Below are 20,012 nucleotides of genomic sequence, written 5' to 3'. Positions count from 1 at the left end.
GGCCGCCCGCACATCCATCCCGGGCCGCTCCCCGCGGGCTGCCCGGCCGGCACGGCGCTGGGCCACGCCGGGGAGCTCCGGCAAGGGCCCCCCGCCGATGCCGTGGGGAACTTTCAGCAGGCGGCTGTAACTACGGCGCCCGGCATCCCCCGGCGGGCCGGCGAGCGGTGCCGGCCGGGAGCTGTAGTTCCGCACGGGCGGGGGAGCCGCCGGGCGCCTGCGGGCAGCGCGCCTCGGCCGAGGGGAATCTCGGGGCTGGAAAAGACTTCTGAGAGCGGCGAGCCCAGCCTGTGAGTGATCCCCACCTTGTCAGCCAGCCCAGAGCGCTGGCTGTGGGACGTGGCCTCCAGTCGTTCCCTGGACACCTCCAGGGATGGGAGTCCACCACCTCCCTGGGCAGCGCCTTCCAATGTTTAACAACCTTTTCCGTGACAAAATCCTTCCTAATACCCAACCTGAACCTCCCCTGTGCTATCACTAGTTGCCTGGGAGCAGACCTCAGCTGTCCCCTCCTGTCAGGAGCTGTGCAGAGCCACAAGGGCCCCCCTGAGCCTCCTTTTCTCCAGGCTGAGCCCCTTCGCAGCTCCCTCAGCCGCTCCTGGGTCTCCAGCCCCTTCCCAGCTCCGCTACCTTCTCTGGACACGCTCCAGCCCCGCCATGTCCTTTCTGAAGTGAAAGGCCCAGAGCTGAACACACCACTTGAGGAGTGGCCTCAGCAGTGCCCATCAGGGGACAGTCACTGTCCTGGTCCTGCTGGCCACCCCATGGCTGGGACAGGCCAGGTGCCAGTGGCCTCTTGCCCACCTGGGCACTCCTGGCTCCTGTTGAGCTGCTGCTGACCAGCACCCCCAGGGCCTTTCCCTCCAGGCACTTTCCAGCCCCTCTGCCCTAGCCTGGAATGTTCCACAGGGTAGGTATAGCCAAAGGATTTAAGTTCTTTTTATTTCACCTGGCTCTTAGTATCAGCCCCCTAAACCTGCTGTATCTGTTACCTCCATCACATCACGAGCTTTCTGCAACAGCTTTGTTTCTAATCTTTCTTCCACAATGTTTCCGACAGGGACAAGTCCTTGCCCCAGAAACTCTAAACAAAAACAATAAAATGTAAAAGCCAAGCTGTCAAAGAAGTATTAGCAGGCAAAACTTAAAGAAAGGCCCTTGAAACTCAGCTGCTGGCCATCAAGTGTTCAGCTCACATGGTCTCATGTTTATGTGCTTCATTTTTATTTACAATTTATTTTTATTTAAAGCTGAGTATCTCTCTGGCCCTGCTGTGCCATGGTTCCTGTGTTAAACCCAGAACAGTACACAAAACAAGCCATGTGGAAACAAAAGGATATTTGAGAGATGGGAATAGGAAGCATCCAAAATCAGGTGAAAAAATGGTTTTAAGCAGAGACATCTGTGTGTACAGAGCATTATTACTGCTTGCTGTATTTAATTACAGATAGCTTTGTTTTGTTGCTTTTGATGGAGAGAGGAAAAAGCCAACAGTGGTGGTGGCCACACACCAGCCTTCCACTGTAAACACCCCGAAAGGAGGGCTGGGGGAAAGGCTGTTATTGCTCCATGGGAGTCCAGCAGCACAGGGGCACGAGAGTGACACAAAAATGGGCTGTGCTGTCACGAGGCCTTGTTTGCCAGAGCCAGACAACGAGGATCTGTTACAAGACACGGTGGAATGTTTGTTTCTGTAGTACTGGATTTCCAAAATCCACGGTCTTTTTGTGGCTGACAAGCCCCCTCCTTTCTTTGCCTCGTTCCTGCAGCTGTCGGAGGTCTGCACCCCTGCCTGGAAAACACGAGCACAGCACAGCACAAATGTGCATCATTCATGGGCCATCAGACAATGCTTGGGAGAGTTACAAAGGAGGGGAGGAAGACGAGGAGACCACAGTGCTGCAGTAATTTTGCAGTATTTCTACTTTCTTTGCAGTAGTCCTTTTAGCTTTAAACTGTAGCAGCTATCTATTTCATAGCAGCCTTACTACACTTGAGCATTATTGGGTTTTAATTCACACCCCCTCATCACCAGGTAAAATGTGGCAGAGTTCTCTAACACATACTTTCATTTTGTTTTGTAGCATTTCATATATAGAAATTAACTGAAAAGCAGGATCTGTGTTGTGACCTGTTGCTTACCTCAGGGATCCCCTCCATGGTTCATCCTTAATGCTTTGTGCTATGCAGGACCTCTGGGGAACACCACTGCTGGGATTTCACTGGGAATCAGGCCAGGCCCTGGCTGCCCCACACCACTCACTTTTCCTGGATCCAGCGGGAAGATCCAGCAGCAGTTCAGCTGGAGCAGTGCCTCTCCTCAGAGCAGAGCTGTGCCTGCTGCCATAACCCAAAGCCGAGGCCAGGCTGAGGCTGCAGCAGGCCCAGGTTGGGTTTTGTGCGCACATTTGGGCCCTGCAGTGAGCACAGGAGCCAGCACAGGGCAGGGCACGTGGAAATCCAGCTCCAGGAACTGGAACCACCTTGCTGGGCCCTTCACTGACAGCACCTGCCATTCTGCCACGCGCTGAAGCCACACACAAACCTCAGTGTCCAGCTGTGCAGTTTTACCGTGCTACTTTCAGTGCTTTCAGGACCAAAACTGGAACAGAGGCACATTGAAATTCTGTTTGCCAGGGACTTCATTTTACCTGTCTCAGTCTTCAATATTCTCCCTTTATTGACATTAAATAAATTAGTTCCCCATTATGAGGCAAGTTCTCTAGATGACAAGGAGCTGAACTTGCATTTTTCTTACTTGACTTGCACATTCAAAATTTCATCTTACTTTATTATGAGGGGCATTGAAGTTTTAACATTAGAGCACATCTGTGGCAATTTACTTCCTTTCCAACCAAGTTCACTTTGATGATGACTGGGTGCTTATAGAACCACTGAACAAACACAAGAGGAGATTTAGAAATATTATCATTACAGCAAATAGGAAAAATAGCTCAGATTCCAGATGCTAGAAGGTATTTTAATGCAGACCATTCTAAAAATCTGAAATAAGGACAACATACAACTGGGAGCACTTGAAATATGTTTATTCAGCAGCTATTACAATCAACCTCCAAAAAACTGGAGTCCCCTTTGTTTTCTGAACCGTGTCAAGTGATGAAAATGCCTTTAGGACGTCAAGTGATGAAAATGCCTTTAAGCTGGACAGTGCACTCCTTTCTGAGATATACATCTAACAGGGATTAATCTCTTTGAAAAGGCAAAATATAAATATATACACTCTAAATTCACAACAACAGCTTCAACTCACTACGTTAATTCAAGTGGGGTAACAGTGGACAAACCCACATCATGTAAACTGCAGTCAGGAAAATCTCTGCTCTCTCCTGCTCCAAGGTCCCGTTCCGGTTTACACTCTGGGATCTGCCTCTGGCAGAGCTGGAATACGGAAGCGCTGAAGTGCTGGATCTCAGGGGATGTGCACGGGACCAGGGCGTGGGGCTCTGCTCTCTACACGTTGCTCAAGGCATCCACACCAGGGAGAACCTTACCTGGGGGCAGATAAAACACAGCAGCAGGGTTAAGACCTCTCTGTGCTCAAACAACTTTGCAACATTCAAAGAGAGGTAATTTTAAAAAGTGAATCAGGAATTATAGGTTGAAAATGGAAGAGTGTGGCTCCAGGCTGACCATGGTGGCTCCATGGACCTGCTCCACACAGTGAATGCACCCAGAGCACAGCTGCACTCGGATGTCAGCAGAGAGATTCCTAACACAGCCCAGCCATCAACCCTCAATTAGCAGTAATGGCACATTTCTCTCGAGTCTCTGCTAGGGCCAGATCCAAACACCCTTTTCCATTAAGTCTGATGGCAAACAGACTTTTGATTGATTTAGGGAGTTGCTGCATACTTTCTTAAATCCTTAGTAGCACGTAAATAGAATTCTGGGGAGTGTGGTGGAAATTTTAAGAATTAAGAGAAAAGGCCTCCTATGTAGCACGTAAATAGAATTCTGGGGAGTGTGGTGGAAATTTTAAGAATTAATTAAGAGACAAGGCCTCCTATAAGTCCCAGCTCTTTAAATAACTAAAACACTCAGGTTGAGACATTTACATATCTCTTTGCAACTGATGGAATCAAAGAATATTCTCATATTTTAGTACAAGGGCCTAGATTAATACAGTGCAACATTTTCTAAAGCATTTTTAGCTTTTTGTCCTACTTTAATAATGAACAGACACCACTATGGTTTTGCCTTTCCTTAGGAAAACAACCTTCTAATGCTCAAGCTGTGCAGCAGGACTGAATTGTAACTCTGTTCACAACTCACTAGTTTGCTGAGTTTTCAGGGATTTTCCCCCCTTTCTTCATCTTCAGAAGCTTTTCTAATTAGCCAGACTTCCGTTACATTTAAAAGATCACACACACAAACCCATATTTTGGGCCAAAACTTAGACAAGTTTGTGCTTTTGAATACACAGCGTTTCCTTCGAGCCATCTGCATTCTTTCCCTTCCCCATCACTCCCTAGGCAACAGAAACAAAAGCTGTGTCTCCCATCTTACTCCTGCAAACAGCAGCTGCAAGGCAGTTTATTGAAGTTTCTCCTCTCCAGAGGAGTTGACAGCATTGGATAATTTACACACACTGGGAAATGGCAAATTACCAGAGGAAATGAAAAGTCGTTTAGAGAACAATGGAACTGGTTACAAGAATCCCTTCAATCCTCACCATTCTGAATTCCAAGTACCCTCGTGCAGGTTTGTCGGTGAGCACTAGAGGGCCCCCCAAAACCAAGGCAATTCCAAACAGGAAGAGGAGACTTCTGGAAAGAATTCCAGACTGTTCTGATGAGACTTCCCTATCAGAAATCGTGCATTTTCAACAGGCTGGGTGGCATGTCGTGAGGGATCAGTGACAAAATCCAGCCCACTCTTGTTTTCTATGCCAGTATTTTTGCTTTCTGGGAGAAGCACGCTGTGCTGTTTGCAGGAATACTCCATTTTCCTTCCTCTATTCCTCTGTGAAGGCTACAGAACAAGAGAAGCTTGTAGCTCCAAAGCTACATGTAACTAACTTCACATGGTGGCACAGAAAAGACATTCCTCCGTTGTTGTGCTTTACTGATAAGTGATAATGGTAAAGCACTCAGAACTCCACATTTACTCAAACAAAAGAAGATAAAAGAGGACTTACCCTCTAGCAGCTCCAGACTGGCACCACCTCCTGTGCTGACATGGCTGACTTTATCCTCAGTGTTCCACTTAGCACAGCAAGTAGCTGTATCTCCACCACCTGTAGCACAAACACAATCCTTGAGACACAAGAAATTCAGATTTTGTCCAACTGAAGGCCCAAGCTGAAGGACAGGGGAGAATCTGAGGAAAATAATTTGACCAATATTTTTATCACAGTGCTGGCCATCACAAGTTTCCTCCATGCATTTAGAAATAGAAGAACACAACCACTTACCAATAATGGTGATGCAGCCTTTTCCAGTTACTTCTACCACTTTGTCCATCAGGGCTTTGGTTCCTTTGGCAAACTTGTCCCACTCAAAGACCCCAACTGGACCGTTCCACACGATTTGCTTGGCCCTTCCCACAACTTCAACAAACTTCTTCACACTCTCAGGGCCACAGTCCAGGCCCTAAGGGAAGTGAGAGAAGTCACTCACTGCTGATCCCCAGCTCAAATCACCCATGCCCAGCCAGAAGCTTCCCCCTCACCCCAGACATAAAACAAGAATTTCTCTATATTCACAGACAGATTTGCAGATTTGCTGCTGCAGGAGGGTGGAGTCTGGGGGGTATTTATCTTCCTAACACTTTTTAATCTTCCAGTAAGTCAGTTTTAAATCAATGTCAGATTCTTGAAGCCTTAGTTAGAAAGGCTTTGCCTTTCTAAATTAGAAAGAATTAGCCAACCCTACTTAAAATCTAGTCAAATAAATGGGATTTCTACTGCATTCAGATCTGCATGTTGGGAGAGGAATTTTGCTGTTTTAATCCAAATCTCACAGAAGCTACTTTACACTTAGAAATTCAGAACAAACAACAGGGCTTCAACTTCATTAAACCAACAAACTCTACACAGCTTGACTGCCTTCAGGAACATGTGCCAAGGCTCACAATAACTCTTTCTACTCCTTGAAGAGGTGTCCTACCCACCCTATTCCTCTCCTCCTGTCAGTCCCTTTCCCATTCAAACCTACCATCCAGCCAGCAGGAATGCCTGAAGCCACTGTGGCCTCCCCAGTCTGTGCGTTCTCATCAAATTTGTCAGCAGTGATGAAGTCAACAGGCAGAGTGATCTTCACACCATTCTTCTCTGCCTTGGCCATCAGGTCCTTGACAATTTTTGATCCCTCTTCATCAAACAGAGAGTTGCCAATCTAAAGGTAACATTTGGGAAAATAAGAGAGGTGTTTGTTTACCTCCTGGTCATGACAGAAGAGAACATCAGCACCAAAACTGCTCAGACAGCAATTCTGGAAAGATTGTTTCCTTAAAGCACATGGAGAGACATAGCAGCAGTCTGAGTTTTGCAAAGGGACTGTCAAGTAATTTTTCAGTGCTCACTACTCTTGCAGAGAGCCAGTGCTCAATCCCAGAACATGCAAGGGGCATTCAGACCACATTCACCATTAGGAACAGACACAGAATTGTTCTCCTTGTACCTCCATGTTGTTGAGCACTTTGAGGAAGGTGAATGCCATTCCACCACCAATGATCATCTCATTGACCTTATCCAGCATGTTATTGATCAGCTGGATCTTATCCTGAACTTTGGCTCTGGTAAAAGAGAAAAGGAAAAACAATGAATAATGAATATTGTGACCATGGTATGTCAAGGCTGTTCTAGAGAATGATCCAACAAAAAAATTGCTGGGAATGGGCAAAAAGAGAATATTGCAAGTTAGCACACCAGTATTAAAATTCAACTTACTAGAGCATTATTCAGCCCTTCATTTCTTCTTTTCTATTTAAATATAAACCTCATTTGGCCTTTTAGAGCCTGATTTCCCCTGACTGCCCAGCAGAGCCCATGCAGCCCCAGTAGGGCCTGTTGCATAATGAGAGGTCATGTCAATTTACAGAGTGCTGAGCCTGAGCACTCCTGTACCCTGAACTGGGGGAAAAAGGTCACCAACAATGTCTGGGCCATCACATGGCTCCAACTGCTCTCCTGGCTCATCTGGGCAAAAAATTGCTGGGGACTGTCTCAATTTGGGGAATGACAATGAACAGCCAGATTGCATCATCACAGGAGCAGATGTATCAGTTAGCTCCTCTCTAATGCACATCTCACATCTCAGGAGTCAGCTACAAATCTGAACTGCAGGTACACTTGAAAGCACTTGCTTAAACAACAGTTCGTTTGTTAGGGCAGTTAAAGTAATACACAAAAAGAAGTCACAATGTTCTTGAGTCTTACCCTCCAAGAATTGCCAAGAAGGGTCTCTCTGGACTCTCTAGGGCCTTGGCAAAATAATCCAGCTCTTTCTTCATCAGGAAGCCAGCAGCCTTCTGAGGCAGATTGACACCTACCATGGAGCTGCAGAATTAAAGTAAAAAGTGAGGAAAGGGAAAGTTTCCTTTTCCTGTGAGACATGGGAGTGTAGAAACATGCCCATGTCTCACAGCATTACAAAGCCAACCCTTCAGTCAGCTGCAGCAATGAGAACAGCTACCACCTGCATGAAGGCACACACAGGGGCTTTGTTTTCCTAGTTTGATAAGACAGCTGTACATGCTTCATTTCTGACATTGGTTTGGCAAAGAAATATTGATTTACAGTACATTTATCATCTCAACTAGTTATCCAAGATACCAGAGGACAAATAAGAATAGCCAAGAGCAGGGATTTCTTCTTCCAAGATGACCACTGCAATCTGCAAGTACACATATCCAAACACACTCCGTGAAAATAACAACTCTGGAGCGATTACTCTTTTGGAAAAGAGGGCTGTTGTAATTGCAGGACAATTTATACAAGCCCTAAGCAAGTAATTGTTACATCTTCAAAGTCTAAAAAAAAGTCAATGCAAGTCTTAAGATCTTGTTTCAAGAGACAAACCTGAAAGAGCATACACTGATGACAACTACCTCTAGTAAATCCACTCCTGAGAAACAAACACAGCACAATGATATTGGGATAAGCCCAAAAGGAAGTTAAAACTCCTTGGGGGCAGTATTTGATGTGTTTCCATAGCAGATACTGTTCTGCAGTTCTGCCTGTGGAAGGCAAACAGGTACCCACCTGTGAGCTCGGTGCGCAGTGCCGAAAGCATCATTGACATAGACATCTCCCAGTTTGGAAAGAGAGGCTCTGAATGCCTCCACTTTTGCAGGCTCAGCCTTGATCTAAAAAGAGAAAGAAGGACAAGTTTGTACTCTGAGACTTTGACTCTGAATCTGAGCTCAAAGTCAGCTATTTGACTCAAACCCAAAGCAAAGGTCAGTTTCAAGAACTCATCAGTTCATCCAGTGGGTAATGGTCTTCATTTGCTTCTTCCCAGTCCAGCAGGAGCAACAAAAAAGCTTAAATGGTTTAAATTCCACTTTAAACTCCCCATGACTGCTGTTGCTGAAGACTGTTCACACTTCTGAACTGCAGCACCACAAACTTTTCAGCCTCTCTCCAACAGACTTCCAGTGTTGTGTGGTGAACACAGGAAGCACACAAAGGTGTGGAGAGACAAGGCAATGCTGAGATCAGGCTAAACAAGTTCATGCTCACTCACTGAACCAAACAAGCACAATCTCCAAGAGACAAATTAAAGGCTGAGCTCCTGAAGGATTGATTTAGCAACTGCATTGAGGATTAACCAATGAACAGTCTGATAAAAGGCCTGCACACTACAACAGGCCACAGTGAAAGCAGCCAGTGCTGGAAATGCAGGTAAGAGCAGTATGTAGAGGGTAAGAACAGGTGTATTTCTGTTAAAAGACTCCTCCAAGCATCCTACTACATCCTCACAGGATGGTTTATGCAGTTCAGTTCTCCTTCAAAGCATGAAGTGACAGCAGAGCGCACTAGGGCAGCAGGTGCCTGCTCAGAGGTGGTGGCAGCCCCTTGCTGTAGAGAACAGCCCAGACTGCAGTCAGGCCAGCCCCTCTCCAAGGGCTCTCCTGCTCAGTCAGCTCAGCACCCCACGAGAGGCCTCTGCCAGCACCCAGATGTGACACCACAGGGACAATGGCAGGAAGGCACTCCAAGAGATGGCAGCAGAGCTTTGGGGGCCCTTTTTAGCAGAGCCTGAGCAGGAGACAAGTGCAAGGGACCACAGAGATTCTACAGCAATGCTGCCAATTGCTCCTTCACTCAGCAAACTGCTTGGCTGCACAGAGACTAAGTGCTCCAGTTAGAACCAGTACCATCTGTGAGCAGAACACAAGAGGCTCTGACAGAAGGAACCACTACCACTGCATCTACTTTGGAAAAGCACAGTTTAAGTACCAGTCAGCAATCTGCAATCCTGTTGCAATCCATCATTGTTTCCATAGCACTGACTTTCACCTCTTTTACAAGAGGCAGCTATGACACTGGCACCTGCCCTGTTGTGCTCAGTGCAGTGGCTTCCATATGCACACACCCAGCCAAATCACCTGGGAATTGCAGAAACACACAAAACCAAGGGATTGTCTCCCAGAGAAAATTAAATTATTGCCCCACTCTTCTCCCTGCCACTGTACCTGCAGTGGCACAGAGTTCTAGCAGTGAATAATTCCAGATTTGCTCAATTTCCCCTGCCATCTGCACAGGCTCACCAACTCTGTGCTGTGCTCCTAAGCTGCAGGAGTCCTGTGTCAGCCCATAAAGGGCAGCACTCCATGTCAGCATTCCCTCCAAGCACTGGATGTGAACAGAGCCAATGCCTCTGTAAGCCAGCGGGGTCACCATCGCTAAGAAAAGCAGCTGTCTGGAGCAAGCACTCTGCTGACCTTCAGCAAAATGTCAGAGGTGCAAGGCAGCCTGGTTCTAGAGAACTGCTCAGGCTTAGAGGAGGGTTTGATAATCCCTGTGCTGCAGAAATATTAGCCATACAACCCAAAAAAGCAGCATCATTCTTATGGGCCTGGTGGCAACAAACTGTCTCCAAAATGGTTTTCATTTTAGACATCCAATACTGAAGCCTAACAAGCAGCAGTTTCTTGCACAGCTCTGTGTTGTTTCTTTCTCCTTTTTTGACAGTCATCTATAGCCTTTCACTTGTTTCATCTTGGAAATTCACTACACTCCACTCAAAGCTTTTGCACAACAGTGGGACGAACTGAACCAAAGATCTCTTGACATCCTGTTAAAAGCAGGTTCACAATCAGTGTTAGAGAGGCTGCTGCCTCCTTGTCAATCTGCAGCAAAGAGCACAGAAGACCAGAGCAGGCACACATGAGAGAGAGACAAAGTTTCACCTTGTTCCCTGAAGCATCCTTGCCTTTGCCTTCCTCTTCAACGTGGAATCGGAGGTTCTCCAGCAGGATGACTGAGCCAGCAGCAGGATTGGCACAGGCGTTCTCCACCTCAGGGCCAACACAATCCTTCAGGAACAAGACCTCCCTGCAAACACAAGACACACACTGTAACCTCACCAGTGGCTCCCTGGTGGAAAGAAAAACACCCAGGTCCCCTGGCAGGGAGGGTCTGGTGCACAGCAGGCTGCTTTTCCACTTTACCTGCCCAGGAGTGCCTTCAGCTCCACAGCTACTGGGGCCAGGGAGAACTTGTCAGGCATGGGGACACCGTCGGGGCGACCCAGGTGACTCATGAGAACCACGGACTTGGCCCCATGGTCCAAGCAGTGCTTGATGGTAGGAACAGCTGCCTTGATTCTGTAACAGCACAGAAGAACTAATTAATAAGGACTCAGAGTTTACCAGGCAAGCAGATTAGTACCACTTACACACGAGCCCTGGGAGCTGTCCCTCAAAAATGACAAAAGAAACAGAGCACAAGAGCGGGACAGAACAATTCTCCATCCCAGCCCGTTTTCATACATTTCATTGTTATTTTCCCAGCCATGTAAGACATGGAATTAAAATGCATTTTGTAATCTAAATTCTGATTGCTCAGCTAAGAAATGCCAGGACACACCTGAACACTGCCAGGCTCCCTGGGTTACTCTGGGATCCTGCACCAGTAGAGAAATGATGAGCAGTGAGAACACTGTGGTGAGCAAAGCTGGCACCTCCTGCAAGTGGCAGACCAGCAGGGCAAGACATCTGGCACCACTGTTTCTAAACTCCAGGGTTTTGTGTGCTGCACTGCAACAATTATTCTAACAAAGACAAGAAGGTACCCCAGACCCAGGGTAAGCAGGAGGCACAGAGACTTCTGCATAGTAAGAGAGACAACTCTCACACACAGCCTAAGGGATGTGGCTGTGAAATGGTCATGGCCAGCTTAGGAAGTTTAGGATCTCTTAAATAACAGATTTTTTTCCATATGCTTTCCACAGCAGCCACAGTATCAGCCTTGTAGTTAAGTGTAGTTTGCTAGCAACTGCAGAAGGTTTAATTAAAAATTGTTGGACTTTCTCTGAGACCTTTAATATTCTGGTATGAGCAGTGACAGTTTAATCATGGGTAATGTTCCAGGTCCTGGGGTGAAGTCAGAGACACAGCAGACTTTGGGGCCTCCATTTGGGATGGAAATTACAGCTCACCTCTGATTGTTGGTTATTTTGTGATCCTTCATTGGAACATTGAAGTCAACCCTAAAAAAAATCAGAAGCAAAATTAAATATTCAACAAATTTATTTTATTACTTATTAATTTTAAATTTTCAACAAATGAGTGAGAGAACCTGCCAGTAAAGGTGCTGGCTAGAAAAGCAGTGTTACAACTAGAGTTAGATGTTCACCTCTGCCCTGTTGACAAGTTCTGGTCTGAAATCAATGTATCATCAGCCATTTCTGCTTGTGATAGCACTGGGCCACCAACACATCCTAATGCTCAGGACCAGAGCAGCAGTAATGCTGAGCAGGAAATAAGCCCAGACAGAACTTTTTATGTTTAAACAATATTGTTCTGGATCCCCAATGAGGAACATCCAAAGGAAAGGAAATGAACAACGACTAGAGACCTTGTGTCCTCAAATGAGGTTTCAGAAATACTTGGCTGGACTGCAGGCCAGCAGGCAGTTCAAGGAAGCTTTAATTTCTGTCCTCTGCAGCTCTAATCTTCCTGCTGTGGCTTATCACATTCTCCCTGGAAGACCTGACTTGGATCTTGAGGTAACTTCCTGACCCGTGCCAGCTGGAGGGCTGGCAGGGAGGAGTGTCACCAGCCCGTTCTCCTGGCATCCCTTGTGCCCATGTGCAGGAAGCTGCGTTGCATAACCGCGGAGGCAGAAATTGCTCACTGAGCTTCGGAGGGAACACCCATGGCTGGAGCAGAATGGCAGGGAGCAGAGTGTGCATCCTTCATCCTTCTATACATTCAAAACATGCGAGTTCAGCAAGCTGCGTGAATGAATCCCCCTGCAGCCCACTCAGCACGTGAAACAAATGGGAAGAAAAGACAAAAGAAGAAAAAAAACAAAAGCTGCCAGCAAAACAGGAGTAGCTGAGCAGACAGAAATGGAACTGGCAGCCCCACAGCACAGTGGTCGGAGTTCTGGAAGGGGCAAAGAAAAGCACCATTATCCTGAAAGGAGAGAATAAAAGGACAGTTTGCTTTACAGAGCCATCAAATCTACAAAAGAAAGGTCCAGCTCAGCCTTCTTCCCCCCTGCAGACCACTGAAACCTGAGCTCCCCGGAGCCCTCTCTCCTCCCCATTCTCAACTTTTCCTGAAGCTTCGGCACTAGCACCCGGAGCTAAGCAGGATGTGAGTACGCCAAAATTAGATGCACATGAGGAGAAAAAGAAGAGGTATCGATTTTAGTACTACTGAGAGCACGTGGTGACTCGTTTCAGAGGGGTGAGATGCAGGCAGGAGACACAGAGCCCGGCAGCTCACCTGCTGGGCTTGGATAGCCCCTCACAGAACAGCAAAATTAATTAATTAGCATTAATTAACGGAGATTTTGAGCAGGCAAACCCAGCCCATCTCCTGCCAATGCACGGCTGCTCTCTGTAACATGACTCAGAAATGGAAAAAAACAAGTCAGATGGCCAAAAAAAAAAGTCAGGTACAGACTTCTACAGAGAGATCTTTTGTTGTACCAGACTTAGAAAGTGCACGGAAATCCTGAGCAAACTTCTTCAGTACTTGCTACATGGGCTGGTTTCTGCTAATCAAATTAGGGAACTAGTTCAAAACAAGGCTGAGGAGACAAGGGGTAAAAAGAGCAAGTTGTCTGTCAGACTGCGAATAAGAGGAGCTATACTTTTGCTATCCCTGCCTACTCACAGAGCAGATAACACACACGGTAACCACGTTATAGTGACCTTGAACAAACTACCCCACAATTAAAGCATTTCGAGCAGGATATATCACGATGTACCTTCGTGCCCTTATCTCCCAGGATTTGGCAACAATTTTAACGTGAGGCTTTCAGGCACTGATGCTTTATAAAGAAGCAATGAATGCCTATTTTAGGGTTTCAGACCGGGATGTGCTGAAAACCTGCGGTGACGCCCCACCCCTGGAAGTGTCCAAGGCCGGGCTAGAAGAGGTTTGGAGCAACCCGGCCTAGCAAAAGGTGTTCGTGCCCTTGGCATGGGGATGGAAAGAGATGGGCTTTAAGGTCCCTCCCAATCCAGGCCATTCTGTGATTCTATGATCCAATTCCTGCTAAGAAATGAATTATTATTGGTATTTGGACAGCTGAGCAGAGCCTTCACTTTTTATTGCAATGCTTTTTGAATGTGCATTAAGGAAAAAAACCTGGGAAATAAGCATTTTTTGGGGTAGCTCTCTGGAATAAAAGCACGGCAGGCTGGCTGGATTTCGCCCCCAGCCTCCTGTGGCCGACACACGTGCGAGCGGGGTGATCCAGGGCGGCGGAGCCGGGCCGGGATTTACACCCTGCCCGGCCGCCACGTCCCCCGCAGCGGAGCCGGGCCGGCTCGATGATGATACACGAGCCTCTCCAACACCCAGTGAGCGAAAAAAAATGGAACTAAAACCGCACAAATCGACACGCGCCAGGCTCGGGCAAGGGGCTGCTACCGGGGGGCACCGGCCCGGCCCTAGCATGGAGCAGGGCGGCCCTCAGGCGACGCACGTTCCCCCCGTAAAGCCTCACCTCATGACGACGCGCTTTCCCTTCACGTCCACCTTGTCCAGGGTGAGTTTGTTGGAGAGAGACATGTTTGCTGCCGCTCGCAATCACACCGCTCAGCTCAACCCGCTCCGCTTCGCCGCCTCCGCGTTCTGCCGCAGCGCCGCCCGCGCCGCCACCACCCAGATCGCCTGGCCCCGCCCCTCCCGTCAGCGATTGGTCCTTGCTGTCCTTTCTGCATTTCTATTGGTCAAACCTCCTGTCCGTCAGCGGACATCCCGCCTCCCAGGGGCGGGGCTGCAGCGCTGGCCCCGGTCACGTCCCACACGCAGCCGCCGCTCCCTGAGGGCGCTGGGAGAGCGCGGGGTCCTGTGCCTGAGCCCCACATTAGCGGTTCCGCACCTTATCTGGGGGAAAATCACCCATAAATGGTGTCTAAACGTGCGTCGGCTGGTGGGAATCCTTCAGATGAAGGGCAGGCACTTCACGGCTGAGCCATAGGCCTGGGGCAGGCCACGCGTGCTCTCTAAAGGACGAGACAAAACCCCGGATATTTTTAAGTGACCTACATAAATACTTCTCAAGACAAGTGGGGACAAAACAACTGTTTGAAGGGATGCACCTTGCAGCAGCATGGTTTAATGGAATCACGGAGTGGTTTGGGTTGGGAGGGACCTTAAATATAATTTCGTTCCACCCCCTGCCGTGGGCAGGGACACCTTCCGCCATCCCAGGCTGCTCCCAGCCCCGGTGTCCAACCTGGCCTTGGGCACTGCCAGGGGTCCAGGGGCAGCCACAGCTCTTGGGCACCCTGTGCCAGGGCTTCACCACCCTCACAGGGAAGATTTTCTTCCTAATATCTGATCTCAACCTACTGTCTTTCAGTTTTAATCCATTCCCCCTTGTCCTGTCACTCCAGGCCCTTGCAAATAGTCTTTCTCCCTCTTTCTAGTAGGTTCCCTTCAGGTACTAGAAGACTCAACCTACTGTCTTTCAGTTTTAATCCATTCCCCCTTGTCCTGTCACTCCAGGCCCATGTAAATAGTCTTTCTCCCTCTTTCCAGTAGGTTCCCTTCAGGTACTGGAAAGCCACAAAACCTTATTTTTTCCAGGCTGAACAATCCTGGTTCTCTCAACACTTCCTCATAGGAGCAGTATTCCATCCCTCTGATCATCTTGGTGCCTCCTCTGGACTTGCTCCCTGTCCTTCCTGTGCAGAGGACCCCAGAGCTGGAGGCACTCCTAACCCTGCCCTGTCAGGTCACAGCCATTCCCTGTTGTGTCACTCCATGTCTTTGTAGCAAGTTGCTGGGTGCAGCCAAAAATCCCCTGTCCCAACATACGTGCAGCCTCTAACGCAGTGCACGGGGCTGTGCATTGGGTGACAATAGCACAGTGCAATGTGGCACTGTACTGGGTGAAAAAGGAGCTCATGGTCTTTTGTCTTTTGCCCATAGGATAGGCCTTTCTGTTGCTGACAGGGTTATTTTTTTTGCCACGCTCACAAAAATGTACAGATACCGCTGAGAAAGTCGTGGTGACAAAATCAGTTCTCTGCTGACAGAATGGTGCTGGAGAGAGTCAAGAGAAGGGCAGCAGAGCTGGGGAAGGGCCTGCAGAGTCAGTCCTGTGAGGAGCAGCTGAGGGAGCTGGGAAGGGGCTCAGCCTGGAGAACAGGGGGCTCAGAGGGGACCTTGTGGCTCTGCACAACTCCTGACAGGAGGGGACAGATAGGGCGTCAGGCTCTGCTCCCAGGGAGCAGGGACAGGAGGAGAGGGAATGGCCTCCAGTTGTACCATGGGAGGGTCAGGTTGGACATCAGGAAGAATTTCTCATGGAAAAAAGGTTGTTAAACACTGCAATGGGCTGCCCAAGGAGGTGTAGAGTCACCATCCCTGGAGGTGTTCGAGGAAGGACTGGATGTGGCACTCAGTGCTCTGGCCTCATTGATAAGGTGGTGATTTGTCAAAGATCAGATCCAGTGGTGTCAGAGGTCTTTTCCAACCTAAAAGACTCTCTGATTCAAATGAGCATGCACTGACAAGAAATGAACCACAAAGGTACCTAGAGAGCCAGACTAATGCACTGCTCACACATGGGTGAAAACACCCAGCCTGAGGCAGAAGGGTGGGAGTCTCTGGCTGCAAGACTTGTCAGAAAGCTCAGGAAAGCCTGGATGGGCCTCCAAGACATGTTAAAGGTGTCGGTCCCAACAGCAACAAACCATGAAATACACAAGTGGGAACAAACTGACACATGACTTGAAATCTCCTGTGAGGTGGTCACCAGTCAGGATGGAGGAGACCGGGAACATCCCTTTAGTTTGTCAGTGTGTGCACTGTAGTTGATCTCATATTGCTGTAAATCTACAATCAAGGTTCAAATTAAATTAGGTGCAGTAATGGTGTCAATGCTGACTGCAGAGTAAACCTGGGGGGTACCCAGGGGTCCCTCCTGTGACGTAGCAAATCAGACCCAACCTTGCAGTGGCCACGTACGTCCTTGTAACCCAGAGCCCCTGGACAGTGTTCACAGTGTCCCCTGTGGGCAGGGACATCTGGAAGTGTCAGTGTGAATCCAGCCTTCACCAGGGGCTGAGAGTCAAGTCCTGAAGTGGTGCTGAATCCAGCCTGCCCTCAGCAGCTGGGGCCCGTGCTCGCAGCACAGCTGGCCAGAGCTGCTTCTAAGCCAAGCCAGAAGCACAAGCGAGAGCAGGTGAACAAACCTCAGAGGGACTCCAGTGAGGAGATAAGGGAGGGCTTCTCTGGATCCACAGGAGCTGCAACTATTTAACTGGTCTGAAATTAATCCCTTTTCTTCTTCCTGTACTACTTCATGCTGTGCTGCTTTCTCTGAAGGCAAAGGTTAAATTCCTCGGTGCTGACTCAGAAAGGAAAGCTCTTCCCAGCTGCAGCCCACAACCCTGCCTTCCCTGGGAAATGGGTTCATTGATTAGGACAAGGCTTTCATTTCAAAAGCTCTCCTGTCACCTCCTAGGGGTAAAAAAGTGTGAGGCAGGAATGTCACAGTGTGTGGTGACATGAACACAGCATCCTGGGCACTCACTGTGATTTGGGACAGCTGTGTGCCAGCTGAGGGAAAAGGGACAGCAGGACACTGGTGGATCCCCAGGCAGAGACAGGACATTCAGCAAGAAAGGATCAAGCAAGCCATAAATAAAAATGACCAAGAGGCTTCTACTGAATAGGACCAATTCCACTATATCCCATAGATTAGGAGAGTATTGGATAAGAAGTCTGGAGCAATCTTGGTGCATTTATAAAGATGATTGTTCTGGCAGAAGTGCAGCTCACTCAGTGTTGTCTGGTTTTATTCTTGTTTGCTATTTTTTGTTGTTGTTGGGTTTTTTTTTGTTTTTGTTTTTGTTTTGTCTGAAGAACATGAGATAGAGGAATAGGGAGGATGTCACATGAGAACTTGAGATGGCAGAACACAGTTACAGATGGGAAATGGCCCAGGCATGAGAATTTGTGTCTCATAAAAGGAATTACAAATAATGGGGAAAACATACAGACACACAGTCAAAGCTCACTTCCACACTTGAGTCACCTCTCTGTCCTTCCCTCCTATTGTGAAATATTTAGAATATACTGCAAATATTTAAAGAAAAAAAAGCCCATGCAAACAGTTCAACCCCTGCACTTTTAAATTAACCAGTTCAGCAAAGCCAGGAGGGCAAAGGGCTGGTAATGACAAACCCAAGGACCTGTGACCATCCTAGGAAGTCATTCCTAGGAATATGAAGCAGCAGCTGTACTTTAGACTTGCACATCCCTCTCCTGCGTGATCCTGCTTCATTTATCCAACAGGAACAGGACTGTGCAAGTTTAGGCAGACCAAAGGCTTTGGGGCACTGGGGTGTGTTTGTGAGACCAATAATCTGCATCTCCATCCGTGTCGCGTGACCCAGGCTGCAGAAACTTCCTGCTTTTACAACCACCCGCTGCAGTTTAAACCTCCCCTTCAAAACAGGCTCAGCACAAGGTCTGAGTGCTCCGTTCTCCTTGCAGTGGGAGATGGTCAATATCCAAGCACAGGCATCGTGTAGGAAAGATAAAAAGCACCCAATCTGGAACTGTGGGAAAAGCTGCCTGAAAAACGGGCACAGTGCCCAGAGAATAAAGGCAAACATCTCCTGGCTGCTCCCTCACTTGGCCACTGCCTGCAAATATCATTCCCAACACCTGCAGGGACAAAGGGCTTCAGGCTGTCCATGCATGAAATTGAATGAGGGGTTAATTAAAAAAATGCTGAAGAATCCTCTGTGTCTCTTTTTTCTGCACCTAAGTTCGTGTGTGTGTACAGCTCTCCTTAAAAAAATTATTTTACAGATGTGTTTAATGGGATACAGACAAGCAAATCTTACCTGGTCAGCAGTTTTCCTTCATGACCAAGCAGACATGGTACAAATTCACAGCTACTACTTAAATTGTCCAGTCAACTGAAGGAAAAAAAAACCCCTCACATTGCCCATAGCACAACTCTGCTGTCAAGGCAGATGCTGAATTTGGAATCAGAGTCTGACCTTAAGGGCTTGTGTGCTCTGCAGAGATATGGTCGAAAAACATTACTCAAAAAGGGGAGGGGAAAAAAAAAAGAAAAAAAAGAAAGAGCATCTTAAAAGATGCTGTAGCCACCCTGAACTGAAAGCATCTAGGGAGTGGTTCAAAAACCCATGCAGGAACTGGTAAAACGGATTCCATCAAGCCTGCAAAGGTGATGTTTGAGGCAGCAGCTGCAGGGGCTCCAATGTTAGCCCTGGCTGTGGCAGCTGCAGGAGCACAGCATTGCTCTGTCTCTCTAGTGCCCAAGACAGTTTTAAATTACCATGAATCCTACCATTATCTACAGTATCATTTTCTGTCAGAGCCCTTACAGGTGTTATTTGTTCCACTGATTTTTACAATGTAGAATGAACCTCAATTTGATGACATGATTTACCCATTTTTCCCTAACAAAGCAGCGCTATGGAATGTGAGAGCTCTGCCACCAAGGGAGGTGAGGCTCTACTAAACTGAAATCAGAGGCTTGGAACAGCATTTACTCTGGGACAGCTCATGGTTTCACTTAGGAAACATCATTAACTTGTCAGGTTTCAGGAAAGGACAGACATTTTAAATTCCAGGGGAATCTTAATTTTTAATTCTTTATTAAAGTTGGTGTTTCTTGAAGCACAATGAAGGGTGTTGGCCACACAAATGCAAAGATTTTTGTGTAACAGCTTAGTCCATAGGATGTGGGGCCTCCTGGCTACTTAATGAGGTTTTTAAAAATTTTTTTATTTTTAATTTGGTGAGGGCTAAAACAAAACAATTCAATTTGAAACGAGAAGGTTCACACACTGCCTTAACTTGAAATAACTCAAGGCCTAAATTAAGTAGTTCCAGATATTTTTGTTCACTATTTTTGTGCAACAAACCTGCATTTTCCAAACCACTGCTAAAATTGTGGGTTTCCACACCTGATGGGGCATACTAGGCTGAGACAGTCTTAGAGGATGAAATTACAGGGTTAGATCTTAAGGAAAAGCAAAATTCTTCATCCTGGAAACACTTGGATACAACTTGAACCGGACTTGCTCACTAAAAGCAGTGACAGAACAAGGGTTAATTGGCACAAAACAAAACAGGGGAAATTTAATCCTAACACAAGAAACCCCTTTTTTACTGTAAGGGTGAGTGACCCCTGGAAACACCTGCCCAAAGGGTGTGGAGATGTTACAAACCTCAGTGCTGGGCTCTGCTGGGACAGGTTCTGAGCGTGAGCTCCAGCAGCCTCTGCTCTTCTCCCATTTGCTAACACAGGGATGCTCCTACAGGAGATTATTCCACAATTTCCCAACTCTCACCAGCCCCACTTG

General features: G+C 47.6%; 1 protein-coding gene across 1 annotated transcript; it reads right to left on the bottom strand.

Annotated features, from left to right (window-relative positions):
* Positions 1 to 3,030: 3,030 nt before the first annotated feature.
* Positions 3,031 to 14,324, bottom strand: PGK1 (phosphoglycerate kinase 1). Its single transcript, XM_041424336.1, has 11 exons — positions 14,156 to 14,324; positions 11,628 to 11,678; positions 10,639 to 10,794; positions 10,378 to 10,522; positions 8,225 to 8,328; positions 7,400 to 7,519; positions 6,642 to 6,756; positions 6,177 to 6,356; positions 5,435 to 5,612; positions 5,159 to 5,257; positions 3,031 to 3,512 (listed from the first exon to the last, which is right to left on the bottom strand). The coding sequence occupies exons 1-11, from the start codon at positions 14,218 to 14,220 to the stop codon at positions 3,472 to 3,474; spliced, it is 1,254 nt and encodes a 417-aa protein (XP_041280270.1). The 5' UTR covers positions 14,221 to 14,324; the 3' UTR covers positions 3,031 to 3,471.
* Between the last annotated feature and the right edge of the window lie 5,688 nt (positions 14,325 to 20,012).

The sequence above is a fragment of the Onychostruthus taczanowskii genome, unplaced genomic scaffold (genome assembly GCF_017590055.1).
Source record: "Onychostruthus taczanowskii isolate IOZ18803 unplaced genomic scaffold, ASM1759005v1 scaffold81, whole genome shotgun sequence".
Classification (NCBI taxonomy): Eukaryota; Metazoa; Chordata; class Aves; order Passeriformes; family Passeridae; genus Onychostruthus; species Onychostruthus taczanowskii.
This window is presented reverse-complemented; position numbering and strand designations above follow the sequence as displayed.

Bases quoted from the DNA above. Each gene is read 5' to 3' on its own strand.
- PGK1 (XM_041424336.1), bottom strand. From the start codon at position 14,220: ATGTCTCTCTCCAACAAACTCACCCTGGACAAGGTGGACGTGAAGGGA. The intron at 10,523-10,638 runs GTAAAGTGGAAA...TTGTGTTTGCAG, and splicing joins CTGAAGGCACTCCTGGGCAG to GGAGGTCTTGTTCCTGAAGG. The intron at 6,357-6,641 runs GTACAAGGAGAA...TGTTACCTTTAG, and splicing joins AAGTGCTCAACAACATGGAG to ATTGGCAACTCTCTGTTTGA.